Here is a 21,048-nt window from a genome sequence, read left to right as displayed (position 1 = left end):
TAATTCCGTTAAAACGCTTCTACCACCGGTATTCCCGAGATTAATCCCCCGATCGTGACTACCACCTTCGATTTCCCGGTGACCGTCGGAAATCTTGTCCGAACGGAACCTAACCAACGCGATAAATCAACGAGCGTACGATGAAAACGTGTCCGCAAACAAGGAAATATCAACGTTTCGAAATTTTTAATTTATCATGATTTAATAAAACGATCAATTTGCTGAAAGATGAAATTCGATGGTTGAAGAATATGTTGAAGAAATCTGAATTAAAGTCTTCGACAGGAATGTCCGAACGACGCGGAAAGAGTTCTAATACCACATCGGATAACCTACACGTATCGCCGTCGTTCATAGCGAAATTTCAAAAGTGAGTACATAATAAATTACAGGAAAATTAATAGGGTCTTTGGAAATACTCTAACTGAAAATGAATGATTATATAGAAGTCGTGGAGATTGTATAAAAAAGATGATCTTCGAATACCTCTAAAATTTCAATTACGCCTGACGAAGTTTATTTATCGGAATTTATTAGGCTCGATTTGTCAGCGAAATAGGAAATTCAAAAGCTTCACGTAACTGGTTGCCATCGCTCAACAACATCCGCGAACCGTAATTCGCTTGGATGAATAATTCATGCAATTCGATGCGATTGTCATCGACAGCTGATACAATACGAAACTTTTATCAACTTCTTTGCACGTCCAATCCATACACGTTCTATCCTTCTCTCCCTCGTCTATTGTAATCTCTCGCAAATTGCCTGTCACGATGAATTAACCGTCGGTGTACACGTTTTTCCGTGGATATAACGGAAATAAATGTTTCGTAACGGTACCTACGTTAATCGTGTACGCGATCAAACGGTAGCGTTCAATTAGACAGAGTCGTTCTAACTGGGATGTGCGGGTACCCGATATTACGGGCTCGAGCGGGCATCCGGGTAGCCCGACTATTTCGGGTCAGGTCGGATAAAGTCGGACAGATTCGATCCAACTCTCGTGTACTTGTTAATATTTGCAATAAGCATGTGCAAAATCTGTTTTATGTGGAAAAATAATACTTGCAACGAATTTATTTGAAATGAATTGTTCATTTTGTACAAAATAGGTTTTGAACATGCTTATGCTGAACATTAACAAGTACATGAATCAGCCCAACCGTACCCGAAATAGTCGGGCATGTATCGGACGCCCGCCCGATGTTTCCCGAACCGACCCGACTAGTCGGGCTGCACATCCCTAGTTAGACCCAAAAATGAAAATTTCGGCAAGCTTGAAGGTGCAATATTCCAAGTAATTACAGGGTCGTTTACTTATTGAGGGAAGAAGTAAAAGGCGCTTCGTAAATTGAACCTTTCAAGTTAAGTGTTTCGAGCTCTCAATTAGGTAGTCGTGTAAAAATGTAAGAGGACTATTTGGAGCACGGTAAGAACGGTATTTAATGAATGTAATGAGGAACAAACGAGTCCGCAGGGGGGATAATATCCGGTCGGACAGCTTCCCTAATATACGATTATTATTATCGAAGGATCTCCCCAGGAAGGCAGAAGGCTCGCGTCTCGAAAAGCTCGTTCGACGTGGAAAGTAAGGATACCGGTCCGAAGAAAGTTCCGAAAGATAGGAAGCTAACTTCGAACCTGCCGAAAGATGCTGCCGTACACTTCGGAAGCTTTTACGGAATCGAAGGGAACGGAAATAAATCGCAACCCGGTAAAATGCAGAGCTTCGAGGAATCCTCCGTTCCGTCTTACAGAACGACACCGAGATTAGAGTTTACCAGACAGATGGTTCAGAAGTGAATGAACGAAAGCTTGAAAATTAAATGCGAATTAACTGGAATGTATTTAAAAAAAAAAAAAAATGACGTTTTAATATCGCAGACTGGAACGAACAGCTGGCACGAAGGACTACGCTCGGCAAGTGTCAGCTTTATTGGAAGAGACGGTCGAACCGGCGCATTTCAAGCTACATTCTCTACCGGTGGAGAATTCAATTCCCGACGGGAGATACAATCCCACGGGATACCCGCTGTGGTACAAGGATCCTTATAAGATGTCGTTAGTAATTCTCCAGTTATAGTTGCGTCATTCGATCTATTCTCGTCGACGGGATTGCTCTCGTATTACCAGAAAATCGGATAGACCGTTAGCGTTCTAATGGCTTTCTTCTCCATTAAGAACGAAATAACGGGGACACCGAAGCCGGGAGCTTGATAACAGGATAACGAGATTAAAAAAGGAATTCCTCTCGACCGTTCTAATGGAACGATGCATTTTTTTTAGGTTCAACTCGGACGAGATTTACAAACTTCTTAGGGAGAAGTACGATAACGATGAGAAGAAAGCGAAAGACGTATTCGAAGAGGAAATTGTCGAGGAGGATTTCAACGAGGATATAAGTAACGACGAGCAAGCTGAAGGCGATGAAAACTTGCAAGATGTGAACGATTTAACGAACGAGGAAAAGTTGGCGTTAAATATGTTATCTCATGAATGCTCGTCTGTTAACGAGCCAAAGGAAAGCGAGAAAGATATTACTGATAAAAGAGATACACGAAATTATGAATAGCTTGATAAGAAATATTTCAAGTGAAACTGTGTTTTTTAGAATGCCCGGTATACGTGAGAAATACAAATTGAAGATACATGAATTTCCTGTACATTAACGAACCACCTGATGTAACGTCCCGTAACAATGTTGATCCTTATTAGTTCTCGTTTTTAGACGGGAATACGGTAATTAGTAGCGCGTTATTAATGACCCGACCATTATCAGCAATTCTATACGTACAGAGATTCACTTAATTAGTAACCTTGGTTATTATTATTTTTAATATTCCCTATAATCATAGCTTGCTAAATCACTGTAAATTTAATTTTTCTTCTGAATTAATTAAATTACTAAAATGAGGGCTTGCGAAAGGACGAAGAAATCTAGTGATGAATTACCGGAAATTCTGTATCCCCGTCTATATGCTGTCCTTTTGAACGGTTAAACACGTTCGCAACATAAAAAGAACGTAATACGAGGGAGATTTGAAGAAAAAACATTTTGTGGTCAATATTAAAACGGTAGGGATTTCGTGTGGGGTAACGAACGGAATATCCAATATAGTTTCCCGTTTACTGAAAGAGGGTGGCATTATCCATGGTGGAGTGTTCGCATTGTTTTCGGTTCAGTGGAAATGCAAGAGGGCGCAGGATGGGGTTGGGTGGGCTCTTATCGATTATTCCGTCTACCACGCCAAAGACGCTTTTCGTGTATCTTTAATATGATCGTAAATTAGATTTCTCTACCAAAGAGCACTTTGAGGAAATAACAGGAAGAGCGAAACTGATGAATCGTGTCGGACGGATGAACGGAAGCAGGCTGGGAGATTATTGAAATTCTTTGAACCGGTAATTCAAACAGCCTTGTATCTTACAGAGTACAGTATATACATTGGTTTATTTGTTCGTGAAACTATACAGAATGGTCCACAGCGGGTCATAGCTTATTTAGATAAGTTAAATCAACCATTGAAGTGTATACAACTTGGACGTACCGGCTAAACACATACACCTGTCAAAAAAAAAAAAAAAAAGGGAAGTCCGAAAAATACTACACACAAGTCACTTGTTCATCGACCCATTCGGTAATGCAATCTGGTGAATGGCAGTTTAACGAGACTCTGGAGAATGAAACGCTGTACGAAGCTTGAATTGAAAAATCTATCCGTTTCTATGAAAGTTTCCTGCGAGGAAACACAGGAGCAGTAACCAGTCCCAAGGAGATAAAAATTCCACCACTGTTTGCGATTAAGAGAAACACGATCCTCGTACTTCCTTCAACATCGAACTAAACGCGCCTCAGAGTACGGTATTATTATCCTATCAACGTTTCTCTTGATACAATAATACGTTTTCCTGTTCTGTACGTGGCGTAGTACAAATGCTTTTTTTTTTGTTCCTGGAGCATAATACGACTAGCTCCCGTCCGACTGATATTTTCGAGGCCTTCCCTAGGTCTTCTTCCAGGAGTAATACATTTCCAGGGGTCGATTGACGCGCCAGAATTTGTCGTTCACCTGTCTCAACGTCTGTGACCCACTCAACACCACCAATTGACCAGGAGATGGTGCTATGTAAATACAAAAGTTCAGTAACCTATCAGATTCTGACAATTCTGTGTCCAGATCCAACGTCAACCTCATGGCCAAGTATTTACTAAGATGATCCACTGTGAAAAGGAACGCAACAATCATTATTCTCAGATTTCCCCACGGTATCGGAGTTCTAGAAAATATTCAGCCCCATAATTTTACCTGTCGCATTCGCGGTCGTTTTGATGTATCGAATGCTGTTTTCCTTCAACGCTTTGATCAGCGAATTATCGCCAGCCATCTCCGTGGGATGCGGTTTAAAAACAAGTTCGATTTCGTTTAGCATCAACGGCTCGCTGGGACCTTCACCCTCTGTATCCACCATTGAATCACCTCCACCAGTTTCAGCTTCCGCACTGGAGGAATCGTTCTCTGAATTCTGCAAACTTTTTTGCCGTTTAGGTGGTTTAGGGATTTGATTCGCTGGATTTGGCGACGGTGTGGTGGAGTTTCTAGACGTCGTCCCTAAAGTATAAAAATTATCAATTTCATTTACACCAGATCTGTCCGTTCAATTATTCCTTTGCTTAAACAATATTACCAGAGACCGCTGGACTACTGGCTGCTTGGGAGACACTATTGGAACTTTGAGAATTACCACCGCTGCTATTGTTTAAAGGCCCTGTCGTGCTCTGAGAAGAGTCGCTTTGATTAGCCGTGTTCCCAGGGTTTGGCGTGGCTGGTGCGCTGGCATTTTGCGAATTATTATAGGAAGCTGCATTGCTAGCGTTCTCCGATTCATTCACATTTTTCCTAGAGCGTTGAGGACGGTTCTGACTTTGCAACTTAATCCCCTCTGCAATAGAATTCACCAGTGCAACTTGCGAATGCGACTTGTTCAACTTAGCCAATACCCTTTCCTGGTGGGCTTCGTATTCATCCCTACTGGGATAAATCTTGGAGATCAATAGGTCAAAATTTGGATCTGGCCTTAACGATCTCTTGGACACTAATTTTTTCCTGCAAGTTGGACATTCCTACAAAGAAAATGATCAGTTAAAGTCTTGCCTGTTCTTTCAGAATGTTTCTAACCTCTATCAGTACTTGACACTCGTCAACTACAATTGCAAACCATTACAATCTGCATAATTAGCACAAGCTCTTCCCTGATAACTCCTAATATCCATACAAGGAATGGAAAAATACGATGTAATATGGAAGCGATTTGCGACGCGTTTGAAAAAACGCGCTAAAATCGCAGTATCTGACAGAACCGACTACAAAACACAGTTCCATTCTATCGAGTATATTTAATACCCTAGTTTACGATTGGAAAGATTGTTATTCCAATTCAAGGATAAAAAACAAATTCGAATAGCGTAATATATACAAACAGAAGGAAAAAACAAACAGTGACATCGACGGTAAGTCGCAATATTTATTTGCAGCGTAAGGAGGAGTTCTAAGAAACACTTTCCAACACAGGCGCGTTCAAAACTTCGTAGCTTTGTGCCGCATCAATTCCAATACAATTACGTACCTTGTTACCGCTCCGAAGTGCCGTAATGATACAATCGGAACAGAAACGATGAAGACACTCCTTCGTGGTCATAGTCTTTTTAAGCATGTCCAAGCAAATTGGGCACATTAGCTCACTGTGCAAACTCCGCGGACTGACCGCGATCTCGGTATTATCCGTGATCGCATCCTGAGGCGTTCGATGGAGCTCGTAAAGCGATAATTCCCAAGTTTTGTTCAGCCCGACTTGCTCCGCGGAAGCCATCTTGAACACACACAAGCCGTCAGCTGAAAAGTGTGTATGTATACACACAGCACGCATAGGACACATTTCAAGTCTCCTCGTGGGCGAGAACGTTAGTTCTAAACGAGGATGCGGTCGGTAAAGAAGTTTCAGGTTTCAGAAATAAATAAAACTTATTCAATTTGAAGAAAATATGAAAACCAAAATGAACTTACAACAAATTGTACAAAAGTGCATCAATTAAAATAAATAAAGATTCTACTTGGAAATTGATTAATGTTCAGAAGGTAGGTAATGTAGGAATCTATAAATGGCGGGCACCTTCGAAGGTGTTTAATAAGGAAACGGTATATCTTAATCATTCTGACGTGAACGATTGAGACACCTCCATCGTCGGTTAATCAACACGAATAAACGACGCGTCGATGACCAACGATGTTGAATGAAAATAACCGCACGATTGCAGGAAATGAAACGAGAGAAAAGAAAATATATAGAGAAGGCGGGAATCAGCATAAGCGTAGGCAAAATATGCTTCTTCCGTATCAATAATATAACGGTATATAATAGGATGTAAGGTAGGCGTAGGCTCGGCTTTTACCGCGTAGATACATCTTGCCAGGGAACGAGTTCAGGTACATTCGTGCACCCGATCTAACATGGCAAACTAGATCGACGGGACCTGAACCTTTTTTTCAGTGACCTTAACTGTAGATAACCGTAATTGCGTCTGTCGGTACTTATCGGGAAAACGTGTTTTATCACCTCGCTCTAACGATACCTCTTCTAGCATCTTCAATCATGACCGGAAGAGTTATCCATCTCTCGATGTTCATTACTATTGCTCGACTTTAATGATCCACATTCGAATTCGAAAAAAGGACGACCAGCTGGATCGTATACTCGACAGCGATCTATAAATTGTTTTCGAAGGTTACGGCGGGTGTTAGAATTTTTTATTTGATAACAAACAATATTTGGGAATCTGAACCTATAATTAAGAATGGCAACAAATTATATGGTCAGTATTTTATTACCAAAATGGTCACTATAAAAATACTAAACGGTCAGTACATGACCTCTTGGATTTAAATATTAACCATTTATATTTAAATATTGATTATGTAATATTAAATACCGACCATATTTATTTAAATACTGACACTTAATATTTAAATACTGACAAAAGGGGATTAAAATACAAGCCATTAAGAATCACGTTTTTCGGTACTCACGTTCCTTTTTCGACCGATCGAGTTGAAATTTTGCGTGGTTTTACTACTAAAGACGACACGTATTTTAGCCGAAGGCTTTTTTGAAATTCAGCCTACACCCAATTTGGCACCATCTTTAGATTGAAGGTAAGAATACAAAAAAGGCATATGTACATTGATATGGTCGTATAATTTTTTCTATTCGGTATTTCTACATATCTACTATGATACTAGATGCTATAAAAATTTGAAATAAACAATTGTAATAGATTCTGGAAAAAAGTCCAGTCAATATTGGTTCGTTTTGGATGTATACAAGGAGTCATTGCCGACTGAATTATTAAAAAAAAAACTCTCTAAAATACCTGAGATACCTAAGTAAAAATACCTGAAGCATCCAAAGTACCTAAAAATACCTAAGACACGTGTGCAAATATGCACTGCCACCTCGAAGGTCAGACCTTCAATTAAAGCCTTATATTTAATCAATTGGTGATTCCTCTTCAATTCAAAGCTTCCACTCTTTCTATCTCGCCTATCAACAACCTGGAGCCTTGAGATTTCGGAGCAGCAACATACTTTCGTAATCATTAAGTATCGCGTTCGAATCGCGTTACCGTTGCCGTTGAAAAATTCCAGTAAACGTATACTCACGAATTTATGGGTCACAGTCGACGAATGATACAGAGCGACGGCTCGTTCCACTTAGCGACCATCCTGCACCGTCCACTTTTTAACTCTTTAATTCGCTGTCTTTGCCGAAGGACGACGCGTTAACCGTTCTCTCTTCCTCGCCTTTTCCCTGTCATTCCCTCAAAATGAAGAATCTAGGTTGAATGAGATACAAAAAAAACAAAAAAAAAAAAAAAGTGATAGAAACATCGTGTTTCTTTCCTTCCTGTATAAGACAACGATCCTAATCGAATCAGAAAAAAAAAACGATTACGTCTGATTTTATATCGCCTGTGGCTAGCGAAGCGCGGCGAAGAAGAGTGGCGCAAGAAACAAACCGATATTAGAAAACTACGTAAAAACTGTTAGATTGCCACATTGACATGCTTTCTAGCAGACAATCTTTCTCTCAGGAAGCTTCTTACGTAATACACTCTGAACCGTCTATATGTACTCCTGTTGTACTAGCTACATAAATGCATACAGCTATCTCGATGCCAAACCACGGTCACACGAGTATTACAGGTATTATATGTACGTCTTGTGTGTCGTTTTTGCGCATCTGCCTTTTCTCATGGAATCGTATCTTCGCTTTATGTAAGACCGAACGTTATAATAATAAAACACCGCGAGTATCGAAGTAACGTCTACCACGTTGTACACACCCGTACCCCTGTAATCTTCGTACAATATCTTTTTACCTTTAACCGATCGGTACGCTTCCGTCGAAAAAAGAAGCGGGTAATCATCGAATTCCTATTCGCGATATTCGCATCGTCTAATCATTCGGAGAATGTTCGCAGGGTAGTGTAACGCGTTACGAACATTATGATACGAGCGAAACGTTTAATCGATCGTTTCGAATCGATCGAGTCGATTAAACGGCATCGATCTCTCAACGGCGCCACAGTGTGTTAAAACAGCCGTCCGACCGGCGATAAATTCAAAATTTTCATCATTTTCTATTATGACTTTTCTAACTTTTTAAGTTCCTAAACGCTTAATGATCCTTAATTAAGATGTTGTTTATCTATATAAAAAATGTTTATATAGGATAATATGTATCTACACAGACGTCTGTTATTTCTATTGTCTTTAAGAATACCATTTTGCGGTTAATGTTATTCCTTCTCGTAAACGATTGTGTCAGAAGTGTTATACAGGAAGGTACGTACTTCAATGTTGTGGTTCAAAGATTAAAAGAATTTGATGATTTTTCAGAGTAGGTGCACTCAAAGAAAGCGAATTTTTAATTGCACGTATTTTGGTTTTTCATGTTTTAACAATAGGAATTGGTACGGATTGGTCAAACTTTTACTATTATCTTGCAATTTAGGTTCAATTCTTTAGTTGCTACTTTTTGCAACTTTCTTAATGCTTTAATTTTGAATTTCGCAGAAATTCTCGGACACTCCGTTTGCTAACATCACTTGTCAATCGACTATTCGTGACCATTAATGGACTCTACATATAATGAAAATGTTCGCGTAAAACTCGTTATGTTACCACCATTTGGTATTTATCTTGTACACTGCTGATAAAAATTAGCAGTTTATTGAAAATGACTAATTGCTAAATTTCCAGCTTCTATAACTTTGCGAAAACAGTCATATACTTTCAATTAATCTAATTAACTTATTGTATAGCAGTTAGTTAATTTGTCTAGTCTAGTATAATTATCATTGTATTACTATTTCATTATTATTCTGGTATTAATTTATAAGATATAAAGGCTGTGTTTCCGAATGGCCCCACAAAAATTGAGAACTCAGGTTCGGTATATAACCTAAATTGACAACAAGAAACTGATTAAAGTTGGTTTCAGAGCTGGGTGTCTTACCGTTTTCGAGATATCGTGGTAAGGTTAGGTTAGGTTAGATTAGGTTAGTTTCTGTGTATGCGCAGTATCGAATAGCGCATGCTCAGATTTGTACAATTGTACAAAAATTTCTTATCACGATATCTCAAAAACGGTAAGACATCCAGTTCTGAAACCAATTTTAATCGGTTTCTGGTAGTCAATTTAGATTATATACCGAACCTGAGTTCTCAATTTTGGTGGGGCCATTCGGAAACTTATCCGACATAAATAATCCAGTTTTAATTTTAAATATTTCAAATTAGTAAAAAAAAATACCGTAGAAATGTCTCAACTATTAATAGGAAGCCACTCTCAATAACCAATAACCAATAACCACTCTCTAATTTATACACTTTTAAGCTGAAAAATATTTTTTCGCGGTCAGGCGGCTATTTCAACACACTGTGCGGCCTCGCAAAAGAAAGAACGATGATAATTCAACGAATTAACAGGGACGATGATATTTAACTACTAGGAAGTGATAGTCTAATCGCACCGCGAATAAAATGCTCCACTGATTTTCCTCTCTCAACACACCATTTGTTCCTCTATCTACACTCTAATAATTATCATTTCTTTCCTTACTTCCTTGTTCCCGACATTGCGCAAGCATCCGGAAGCAGCGGTGTTTCTTACCGCTTGATACATGGTTACAAGGATCCGTTCAGCCCAGGTCAAGCATGAATCTGACCCAGTGGAATTGCCGTGGTCAGAGATCCGTCTTGACCCACGGGATTAACCGGCAGCCACGTTTAACACTTGCTAAGGAAACGATACAAACCGACGCGATCGGAGATGTTCCTCTGCTCCTGAAAGGTCACTGCCTCGCGTGAAAGGATTGAGAAGCTTTCATTCACGATGCTATTACGCAAAGGTTACTACCAGATAAAATGGCGAACGGAGATTTTGCATGTTAACCACTCATTTTCTCCTATCCTGCGTTTACCGCGAAAGCATTGCGAAGGAAAAGTAAAAATACGATAGAAAACAACTAAGTAAAACGTTACAGCGTTTTTAATTCTTCGACGGTGAAGAGAAACCTACCGACGTAGATAAATTATTAATTCGGTGTAAATAATGTGTATCATCGAATTTATTATTTTCCGTGTAGAATAAAGTTATTAGCGGGATAAGTAATGTGTTCAGCAACGTAATCGAGAGGATGATGAATGGTTGCGGTTATTAAAAAACTGGAAAGTAGATAGGAATTATATTACAGAGGAAAAATCAAATCTCTGAAGACTGTAATAATCGTTCTAGCAGAATCCAGCTCAGCGTTAGCAGCGTTTCCATGTTTCCGGTAGTGCACAAGAAGCCGGAAGCGGACACGGTTTCTTTTCGCAGAGTGATACACGGCTGCGATCATTTATCCGTTGCGCCGTAATTTGTATTTTGGCCGCGAAAAATTCGTGAAATTACGCGGACGAAAGAGCAGAGGAAGGAGGGTTCGATTCGTCGACGTTGGAATTGAAACTTGCCGACTGTGGAACGCGATTTTTCAGTCCGAAACCTGTTGGCTCCGCCACAAGATTTACACTGACTATTAGTACTCGTTTATGTCTTGGGTCAAACATGAAACGTGACCCAGCATCGGCTTGTAATAATGTGCCTATGGTTCTACGATTCGACCAATTACGCGCCATAAAATAGACGGTCCCTGTGAATTACAGACTTTTTAAGATTCATGAAAAGAAAAAGGAAAAAAAGAAAGAAACTCCATTATAACGTGACTGGGTTAACAAAAGATATTCGATGATGAACGATGAAAGATGAACTTATTAAAATGCAGAACGGTTAGGAAGAAAAACCTTTTACGGATTAAACGGTACATTAGTGGCCATTCATGTTTGATAATACGATCAGGCAAAGGTGATTGATGAATCGACGAGGAGAACGCGGTTCCTCGGGCAAACGATGTAACGCGACTATAAATCGTTTAGCGAAAAGAATGTTTTTCTTCGAGTTTTCCTGCTCTGTTGACTAAAGGGGTCTTGCGCTAGTTACAGTACAGACCCATTTTCATACGTGAAAACCGTACCTCAGCCAATTCACGCTTCTACTCGATTATCTTTCGTTACGAAATTTTTGCAACGTGTTACTCGATCGGATCAGAAAATCTAATTTAACCTCTCGCGGATTAAAACGATCCGAAATGAAAGGACGTAACCGACGGACGATGCAAATTACGTTCGAAGGAAGTATCTATTTTACAAGGGGTCTTATTAATGCTGGAACGAGGCTTTGCGAAGAAGAAGGCTTGCCTGGAATTTCACCTTTTACCTCGATGAGCGAAGTAATTCAAGCCCAGCTTGTAAATCAAGAAAGCCATAACAATTTCCTTCGGGCAACAAAATTTTTTCAAACGCCCCTCTGAATCACTTCTCTATCCATGTTGTATATGGAACGACTAATTATCTAATTCCTCGTCAAACTCTGCTATGTTTTTCAAAGAAAATTATTAACTTTTTTGTAACAGTCTTAAATGTCAAACTAAATGAAACTGTTAAGTATAAAAAGGAAGCGTTAAGTGTCCGTTCTGTTCTTTGTAATAGATCGATCCTTAAACGGCGGACCATGGAGAAAGCCTGAATTTACAGTGGGTAATCAAATTATTAGAGCCACTCGCATAAATTGATGATTTTACATAAAGATGATTAATTCTTAAATGATAACCGAATTAAACACAATTTTTGTTATTTTTTTATGATGTATTGATGCTTGGAAACATTTACTATTAATAATAAATTGTCAATTGATTGATCGCAATACCCCGAAAAGAATTGAAAATTTGTTTATTTTTATAAGTATTTTTTGTATATTAATAGCGGAGAATTGATTAAAAGTTACACGATGTGAAAAGCTTAAAATTGTGTCTCTATTTCTACACAAACACGAAAAGCCCATTTTTGATACCACAGCTGTAATAATTTGATCAGCTACTGTAATATCGTAAGTTTGACTCTCGATTGCAATAGACATTATTCACAGTCTAGTGGTATCATAGTTGAAACTGAGAAATCTTAATAGCCACGAAATAGACAGACCTTTCCGATAGACTTAACATCGGAACGTTTATCTCTAACTATCTTGATTTATCGACGATCTATTCGAAGATAGACTCGTTTCTCGTCAGAAGATCAAGACGGCCGGAGAAGTTGACCCAGTGAGAATTCATCCCTCTGTTTACCTGTTATTTGGTGCGACCTAGAGGGCGATTGATGCGACGTAGGTCGTGGGTTGACCCACAGTCTGAGAATGATGTTGGACGTCGCGTCGTGTCGGAGCGAACCGCGAGGCGAGATGTAGAGGAGTCTCGCTGGAGAGAGGCGATACTCACACGTGCACCTGGGGGCATTCACGAGTTGCCAGTCGGCTGTTGAAACCCGCCCGGTGAATGCCTCTCGAGGCTCTTCTATAAGCATTTTTCATCGACCTTTCGATGCACCCGAGGGGGTTCTCTACGCACGCCGAGCAATTTTAATAGAAACTTATAAAAGCGAAATTTCGATCCACCTTCAACGCGGCTAACGTATCGCATCGATCGCTGGCGCGTGACAGAGGATCTACACACGATGAAGAAAGTGAAAATGTGATTCTGTGATGGTGAACGGAGAAATTATAACTATACCGGATCATTGACTTTTCGATGGATTTCATTAGTTACATTTAAGTGGTGTTCAAGAGAAATCGAGCGTAATTGAAACGATTACATTGATCAACGAGGACTCGATGAAAAACCGTTTACAGTGATTCGGAACCGCAGTCTAAGTTGCGATCAGTGTTGGTAAATACCGAGAGAGTGAATTTTCGAATTTATGATTGTTGTTCCTTGGAGATCGTAACGCGAGGCGAGGATTTCTCAAAGATACCAGATCATTACGGTTTACGGTAATTTAAGTGAAAACACGGCAAAGCGTGTTACGAATAACAGTTCCACGAAAGAAAGGCGCAAGAAATCATTGGCCATAAACGGAAGAAAAATACTTCTCCGTGTAGCAGAGCAATGTAATAACGGTTCCAACGATTTTTCACATAATGTCAGTGGATCACTAGGTTTTCCAGCCGCATCGTCTGGTTCAGTTTTTGCAAAAGTTCGCGCACGCAATTGTTCCAGACTCGGCCTTCGACGAGCGGTTAATTAACATCGTGCCAGCTTTTTACGCGGATCCGCATCGATTCGCGTGATTGTTATCGCGACAAATTGCGAAGGTAACTGTGAAACGACAAATCAATCTGACGTATGGTATGCCGAAGCCGCGTTTCGAATTCATGCAGGGCACCCGTTACTTCGACTGCAAGGAAGTTTTTGCACGATGAAAGGTGTAATCGGTGCTGAAGATGAATAGCCGAAGGCATACGCGACAGAACACGCAGAAACGTTTCGAGTTAGCTCGTTCTTTTCCATACGAGTGCGCGAACAGTCCCTCGGTACCAGTGTGAAAATCCTCGGTATACCGACGACACTGACGTTAATGATGTTAACGACAACGTACAGCGAAGAAGGACGCGACACGCTGATAACATCGCACGAAACATAACAGGAACAAGTGTAGCATTATCAGTAACGAGACTTTAATTGCCTACCCACGCGAGGTAATACGATTTAATTAAAAGGAAGGTTAATTTGGGATACGATCGTGGAAAATGCGGTTCACAATTCATTATCGAGAAGAAACGATCCTCTCGAAAGCGTGGACTAGCATCGACGTAAAACGAGGCAGCGCGTATAGAAGCACCGAGGATAATTTATGAATCTACATATCGGGATATATCTTAATAAACTCGGATCGCAAAGAGGCGCTTCGATCCTCTCGCTAGCCGAGGAAGCGCAGCTATTTAATAAATAGTTACGTTCGAGGGGTGGTCGGCCAGGCCCCGTAATTACGCAAGTATGAACACAATCGCAGAGGCAAAGACAATGCAGGAGATAGCTGCGATATCGGTGAGACATCGCTGAAGAAAAATTTCTCATTGTCCAAGGAATGTGGGCGTATCGAGCGAGATATCTTGGGGATACGAAGAAGGATTTTACTTGGAGAAGAGAGACGTACACAAAAGCGGTTTATAGCACGCGCTATTAATTTATGTATCAATTATTCAGGTTAATCGCGCGGGAGAACAAGCAACCGATGAAAATTTAATTGCGATTAACTAATCGTATTCAGACTGTTGTAAAAGCATTACAAATGTAACGTACAAATGTATTTCTAGCGGGGATTAACAGAGCATTTAGCGTTGTTAATTGTGACTGAATAATAGAAGAGCTTGGAAACTTGCTAATGTAATGATTCAGCAATTGAAATTTCGTGAGTTTAATTATATCAAGAACAGAATAAAAAAATTAATCGTGTTTCTACGAAAAGTGTTAATTGAGAGTTGTGCAAATTCGAAGATTTATATCTGCATTATCTACCGTGAGAAAAATGGGGAATGCGCGATCGCAGCCTTGCCGACGCGGTAAACCTCCTTATCTGCTCTACCTTATCCATAAAACATGGAACATCGTGGCTGACCAACGGAAGGAACAGGATCGGTCTGATGATACCGACCAAGAAACTGATTTATCATCGAGATGCAGTGGATGCAACGGATGCGATTATCGACAGGACAGTCTTATCTTCGACAGGTAATACAGTTTGCTATAATATCATTTTAAATTACAAAATTTAAGGGATGTACCTGGAATCATAAAAGTCAATTATTGTTGTTATCAATTAAAGTCCTTAAAAAATTTTAGGAATGCACCTGAAAACATAAAAATCAATTATTGTTATTTTCAATTATTGATACACAACATCGTATAAACATGAATACACATATAAACATGAAAATACCTTAATACTTTAAATAAATCTGAAATAAAAAAGGACAAATCAATTAAGGTATAATGTGCGATTCAAATCCTGAAACATACAAAATAAAGTAAAGGTACAAACATAACAATATAACAAAACAATATTGATATATATAGAAACATAAACATTTAAAAAAAAAAAGAATAGAAATCCGAAATACATTTAAATGTGAAGTACAAATTAATCAATAATAAATCAATAATCAATCAATGGTCAATCAACGATCAATCAATAGTCAATCAATAATAATCGATCAATAATCAATCAACAACTACTCAATAATCACTCAATAATAAAAATCAATAATAATCACAGGGATCAATATTCCAGATTCCCAAAATTAAAAACAAACTTTCCTCTATCCCGACATTTATAAAACCCATCCCCAATACGTACAATAAAAAAAATCAAACCCTTGCAGCTGGTTAAAGCGCATTAGGGTTTATGAAAACGCGAACACATGAAAAATTCGAACAATGATATTGCAAATAAATATTGCCAGCATTTTTATAGATTACTTAAATAGCTATAAGAAAATTTATAACAAAAAAAATTTTAAAGAAAAACGAATTATAATATTAATATATATTAATACTTATATAAAAAAAAAATGTTGAATTCATAATAAAATAATTTTCTTTACGACTCCAAATAATAATATAATAAACACACTGTACATAATTTGATGAGTTACAGAACAGTAATATAATATGATCTGGCAATAATATTAAACAATATCTAGTGAGCATAGTAATCAGAAAATGTTACAAGCAAAATATTAAAAGAATAAAAATTCAAGAATGACTTTCCATAAAAAGAAGGAAAACCATCCTTTGATGATGTCCCACGACGTCCAACGATGATCCTCTTCTTTCTTCGGCTACCCAATGAATCAGCTCAAAGATTCCATAAAAATTAGAAATGTATTAAAATTGGGTGTCACACACAATGACCAACTATTAAAAGAATAGCTGTCCGAAGCATGTAACAAAAAAAGGAACTTTTGAGCAGATTTCATTGAAGCAGCCCTTTTTCGTCCGGGCCTAGAGCCACGGGCGAGCTTACATACTAGGTATAGACCAAAATTTAATCGAAATCAATTAACTAAAAAGTAAGTGATTTCGATTGTACTATCCCAGGTGCAGACTTTTCACCGGACTTACGAGCCTACCCGAAAGAGAAATGTGATTGGTCTGCTTCCTTGACCTTACCTACTTACATCTAAATCACACATACCAGAAGTAAGCTACCTGCCTGCCTATCCCTATATTTAAAAAAGGCAAAATTCATTCATTCCAACACACACACTCCACGGTTCTCACACATACAACCCGGGTGCAAGGGCCTACACTAGGGAAAACGTCCCGGGACGCCTCCGTCACCCGAGCTTGTAACATACATCATTCATACTTTAAATACGTACCATTTGCTGAAATCGACTGACACCGTAGCGCACATTGCGTCATTATTGATATATTATTATAATATATAATATCAGCATTATATGCAAAAGTTATTACAGTATCATCATTATGAAACTTTAATTGGAACATAAAATCCTTTATGCTATTATGTTAACTTTGAGCCATTCTTTCTTGTTTATAAAATTAAGTACAGTTATTAATAATACTTCATCAATTTAAAAAAGCTATGATATTCAAATTGTATAATTTCTTTATATCATATTGCAAAATACTATTATTACTTATACGTATGAAAAATTTTCAAACAAATATGTAGTCAGTGTAATATAGATTTACTTTCATGTAAGGCAATACATATGATTGTATGATATTCACACAGCATGCAATATGATAAATATTTGTTAAATATGTAATATATTTATTCTGTATGTATTTAGATAAATTGTTTAAGTTAAATGATAAAACCGACGTACATTCCACTAATTCAAACACACACACACACAAGTGAAACGTACGTCGTGCACGATACGCTAATACGATTGTCAGTCGCTGAAATATTCCTTAATTCTAAAACCGTACCCACCACCCTTACTCATACAACTCACACCTGGGTTTGTCAATGAGTTCAGGTTAATAAGTAATGAGTACGGACAAAGAAATAACACACCTACCGTGGGAAGCTGAAAATCCTAAGCTAAAATGATACATTAGTACACAGATAATAGAGCTAACGGGCTAATAAATATTATCATTTTGAAAGCAAATTATCATATAAAAAATCATCTACAAATCAATTTAAAATAAAATACTCTAATCTTTAAAAATACTTCTATTTGTTCATAAATATTGATATTATTAATTATACTAATGAAATAAATTATTATGCAAAGAATCTTTGAATTAAAATTATATCATTTTAAATTTTAAAAATTGCATTTAATTATAGCAAGAAATATTCTAAAAATGTCTACTTCAAGAAAAAAGTTGTAATTGCTGAAAATGTAATTTATTAATTAATATACATCCTCAGTTGATTCCATATCGAAGTAAATTATTTAAATTATAGCAAATGTACATTTGAAATTGTTACTTCGACATCGGAATCTGACTGTCGCGAAATGTCTTCTTGCCCATGAAACTAAACATTTGAAATGACAATATAACTAAATATTATCATATTCGTTGATATTAAACTAATATACTGAATGTTTATTCGCATTGTTCATATTGGGGCGTGATATTTACTTTTTATTTACTTTTTTTTGTATACTTTGAAGGAGATATATGTTAAAAGTATAATATATATTGCATAGATTGTAAAAATTGAAGCTTCTATTAATTATAATAAAAGGTTTAAAAGTCTTATTTTATTTGTGAAATTAGAGGATCATCCGACTTCTACTTTACATATTATCAAGAAAGAGACAAGAAGACCCTATCCTGAGCTAAGAAATACAATGTAAAAATGCAAAATCTACAAAAATTTTATGACGAGTATACATCCACTCGTTGATCACTATGCTCACTTCAGATAAAAATGAAACTTTCAATTCTTTGACTCACCGACCCGGTGAGCATTCATCGAGGGGTAGTTGAATGGGAGATAGATACTCTGCTGATGATCTCCTCAGTAGGGGGGTGATTGAAATCCAGACATCAGTCGACCATTCTATAATTAATAAAACAACAACACTATATTTCTGCAATATTAAATTGCAGCCATGATAAGTTAATTTAATTATTTAAGAAAACAACTTACATTTATTTTGGTGAAGCCCCATATTATAGTTACACACTCTGCTTTTGGAATCTTCCTTTCCAATTCTGTAAATGAATAGAACATATTTTTTAATAAAATAAGCTAGAAAAAAAGACGCTGCCTTTAACAAAATGTTTAAAGATATTTTATTAATTATTTAGCATTAATTTCATTTAAATGCTTATTATATTATCAAACATGCTAATAATTCTATAAAACCCCATTATGAGCTGTGATTACGCAATAAAAATCGTAATTCTATGTTAAAATCAAGGTACAAAAAATTCAGTAATGTTTAAAACACTATTGTAAATCGAAAAAAGAGAAATTTAGACTTACAATAATGTATTCGTACCAAAAAGTAGTACACCAGATTCGTTTCGTCTTTTCTTAATATTTCTTTTATGTTTTCAAACGTAAAATCACTTTTATTTGACACAAGAACAAAAATTTAAACCAAAAATGACGAGTGACGCTACCGAAATGGTCGCTTCAGCTACTCTGAACAAGATTGAGATGAAAGCTCGAACGTGATTGGTTGAAAATATTGAATAACTTTGAAACCCTTTCGAGCCACGTGATTGGCTCTATTGGTAGCGACCGTTAAAAGGTTGAAAGATAGACGCCATATTGAAAAAAGTCAAAGTTGCTTTTCTCACTTTAATACAATAAATTATGGCAGAGAAAGTAATAAAACAAAAAAAATCTCATTAATGTTTAAGAAATTATCGATAAAAACATAAAATAAAGATAACATTACTCCAGTTTGATTTCGAATTTACGACAAGAGTAAAAAATTTCGATCGTGATTGGCTGAAATTATTACGTAAAGATGACGTTTCAGCCGCCATTATACATAGCAACCGTTAAAATATCCCAAGAATATAAACATAAATATATTAACTCATTTTTCGTAATGCAATTCAAAACATAAATTACGAAAGGAAAACCACTAAAATTGTTTGAAATATAATAATATTTATGAAATTATCAACGTAAATGTGGTTAGTTAGTATTTCACGAGTATGAAATTTCGATATATGTATGTATCTTTTTACGACGATGCAATTGTATAATCTATACTTTAGCTGCATTATTGAACACGAGCAATTTGAAGGGCACATACAAATAAAATAAAGAATACTCACTATATCGAGAAAAAGACGACTTCTGACGATAAAGATGTGCTTAGAAACGGGTGAAATATGATACCCCAATATTTTGATGTCTCTGACTTCACAGTTGTAGAGTGACGAACATCTGCATGATTCTGGAAGCTGTATCCATTGCAGAAAAAGAATCATACATACATGAAACAGATGATTGCATATAACTAATAATTAATTAGACAATTAACGTACCATTCCAAAAATAATCTTTTCTCCATCTACAAAGCATGCTATTTGTTAGACATTACTTTCTCAATTTTAAATACATTTAGTACTTTTAGATCTAATTTTTGAAAGTATCAGAACAGGATTGTTTCGTTAGGAATATCGAACGAATCATTGAACATGATCGAAACGATGTTAAACGTGGTACCGTACAAAATCCCATGGTACCTGACATAATGCATGTAAAAATTTGGCTTTTTTCGACCATAGTGTATTAAAATACTCAGCCGTTTTGAAAAACTTATCAATAAAAATACAACTATTATTACCTTTCGATAATTATGAATTGTCACTTCCAAAAATCCGTTGTTCTTTCACCTTCTAATGGCGCGACCAAGTAGCAGCAAAGCACTTTGATGCAGTACATACATATTCGAAATAATGTCCAGAGCTTTGACGGAGAAACGCGACAACAAAATAAACTGTACCAGATGTGTATCGATATTACCACGATCGGTACATTCGATGATACAACAGCGCCACGTGTTTTGATTAACTTTGCCACTTTTCCCGCCAAATTATCGGATCCTCGGTAGGAAGTGACATCTGGTGGTCGCACATAGTATTAAACAGTGATTCGAGCGAAAGTGGAATAAAAAATTCGTCTTTTCTTTCGATTTTATTGTTTCCTAACTACTGTTTTGTTATCAAAAAATGAATAATATCGTAAGTTAAAGCACTTAATTCAAGATATAACATTAATTCCAACAAATTCATTTATTTTTGTCAATTACAGTATTGTCCAAAATCTTGTACGACATTGCACGTTTTACCTTAACAAATGATTAACTTATCTCTTAAATAACTGTTCGTAAAAGGAGAGAGAGGATGTAAAATTGATTAAAAACATTAATGATCTCGATTTAATGGAAAACGAACTCCCGTTGATGATTTCTATCCCCGTGACAATATTCATGCCGCGTAATAACCGTTGCATTTGATCTCACGTCACTCGCGAGGATTAGAGATTCTGAAAGCTAGTTCTACCACTCGATGTCCGTCTAGTGCTTATTCTATATGCA

At 37.2% G+C, this 21,048-nt stretch overlaps 3 protein-coding genes across 5 annotated transcripts in view; 2 read left to right on the top strand and 1 right to left on the bottom strand.

Annotated features, from left to right (window-relative positions):
- Positions 1-1,121: 1,121 nt before the first annotated feature.
- Positions 1,122-2,845, top strand: LOC114874376. Its single transcript, XM_029183579.2, has 4 exons — positions 1,122-1,164; positions 1,478-1,799; positions 1,885-2,061; positions 2,287-2,845. The coding sequence occupies exons 1-4, from the start codon at positions 1,122-1,124 to the stop codon at positions 2,570-2,572; spliced, it is 828 nt and encodes a 275-aa protein (XP_029039412.2). The 3' UTR covers positions 2,573-2,845.
- Positions 2,846-3,432: 587 nt separating this feature from the next.
- On the bottom strand, positions 3,433-12,858 carry LOC114874363 (E3 ubiquitin-protein ligase RING1). 3 transcript variants are annotated; one of them, XM_029183563.2, is made up of 5 exons: positions 12,782-12,858; positions 5,626-5,868; positions 4,687-5,122; positions 4,308-4,610; positions 3,433-4,222 (listed from the first exon to the last, which is right to left on the bottom strand). In XM_029183563.2, the coding sequence occupies exons 2-5, from the start codon at positions 5,866-5,868 to the stop codon at positions 4,005-4,007; spliced, it is 1,200 nt and encodes a 399-aa protein (XP_029039396.1). In that variant the 5' UTR covers positions 12,782-12,858; the 3' UTR covers positions 3,433-4,004. The 3 variants fall into 3 exon arrangements, with proteins under 3 accessions (XP_029039396.1, XP_029039397.1, XP_029039395.1); XM_029183564.2 differs by lacking the exon at positions 12,782-12,858 and adding an exon at positions 7,716-7,857; XM_029183562.2 differs by lacking the exon at positions 12,782-12,858 and adding an exon at positions 6,629-6,655.
- A 34-nt stretch (positions 12,859-12,892) lies between these two features.
- Positions 12,893-21,048, top strand: part of LOC114874362 — a 44,943-nt gene continuing 36,787 nt past the window's right edge. The window contains exon 1 of the mRNA XM_029183560.2: positions 12,893-15,220. Within this exon, the coding sequence (XP_029039393.1) occupies positions 15,018-15,220 (203 nt within the window). The 5' untranslated portion in view covers positions 12,893-15,017. The remainder of the gene's footprint in view (positions 15,221-21,048) is intronic.

Source organism: Osmia bicornis, chromosome 10 (genome assembly GCF_907164935.1).
Source record: "Osmia bicornis bicornis chromosome 10, iOsmBic2.1, whole genome shotgun sequence".
In the NCBI taxonomy this organism is placed as follows: domain Eukaryota; kingdom Metazoa; phylum Arthropoda; class Insecta; order Hymenoptera; family Megachilidae; genus Osmia; species Osmia bicornis.
The sequence above is the reverse complement of the archived record's forward strand: the minus strand, read 5'-3'. Positions and strand labels throughout refer to the sequence as shown.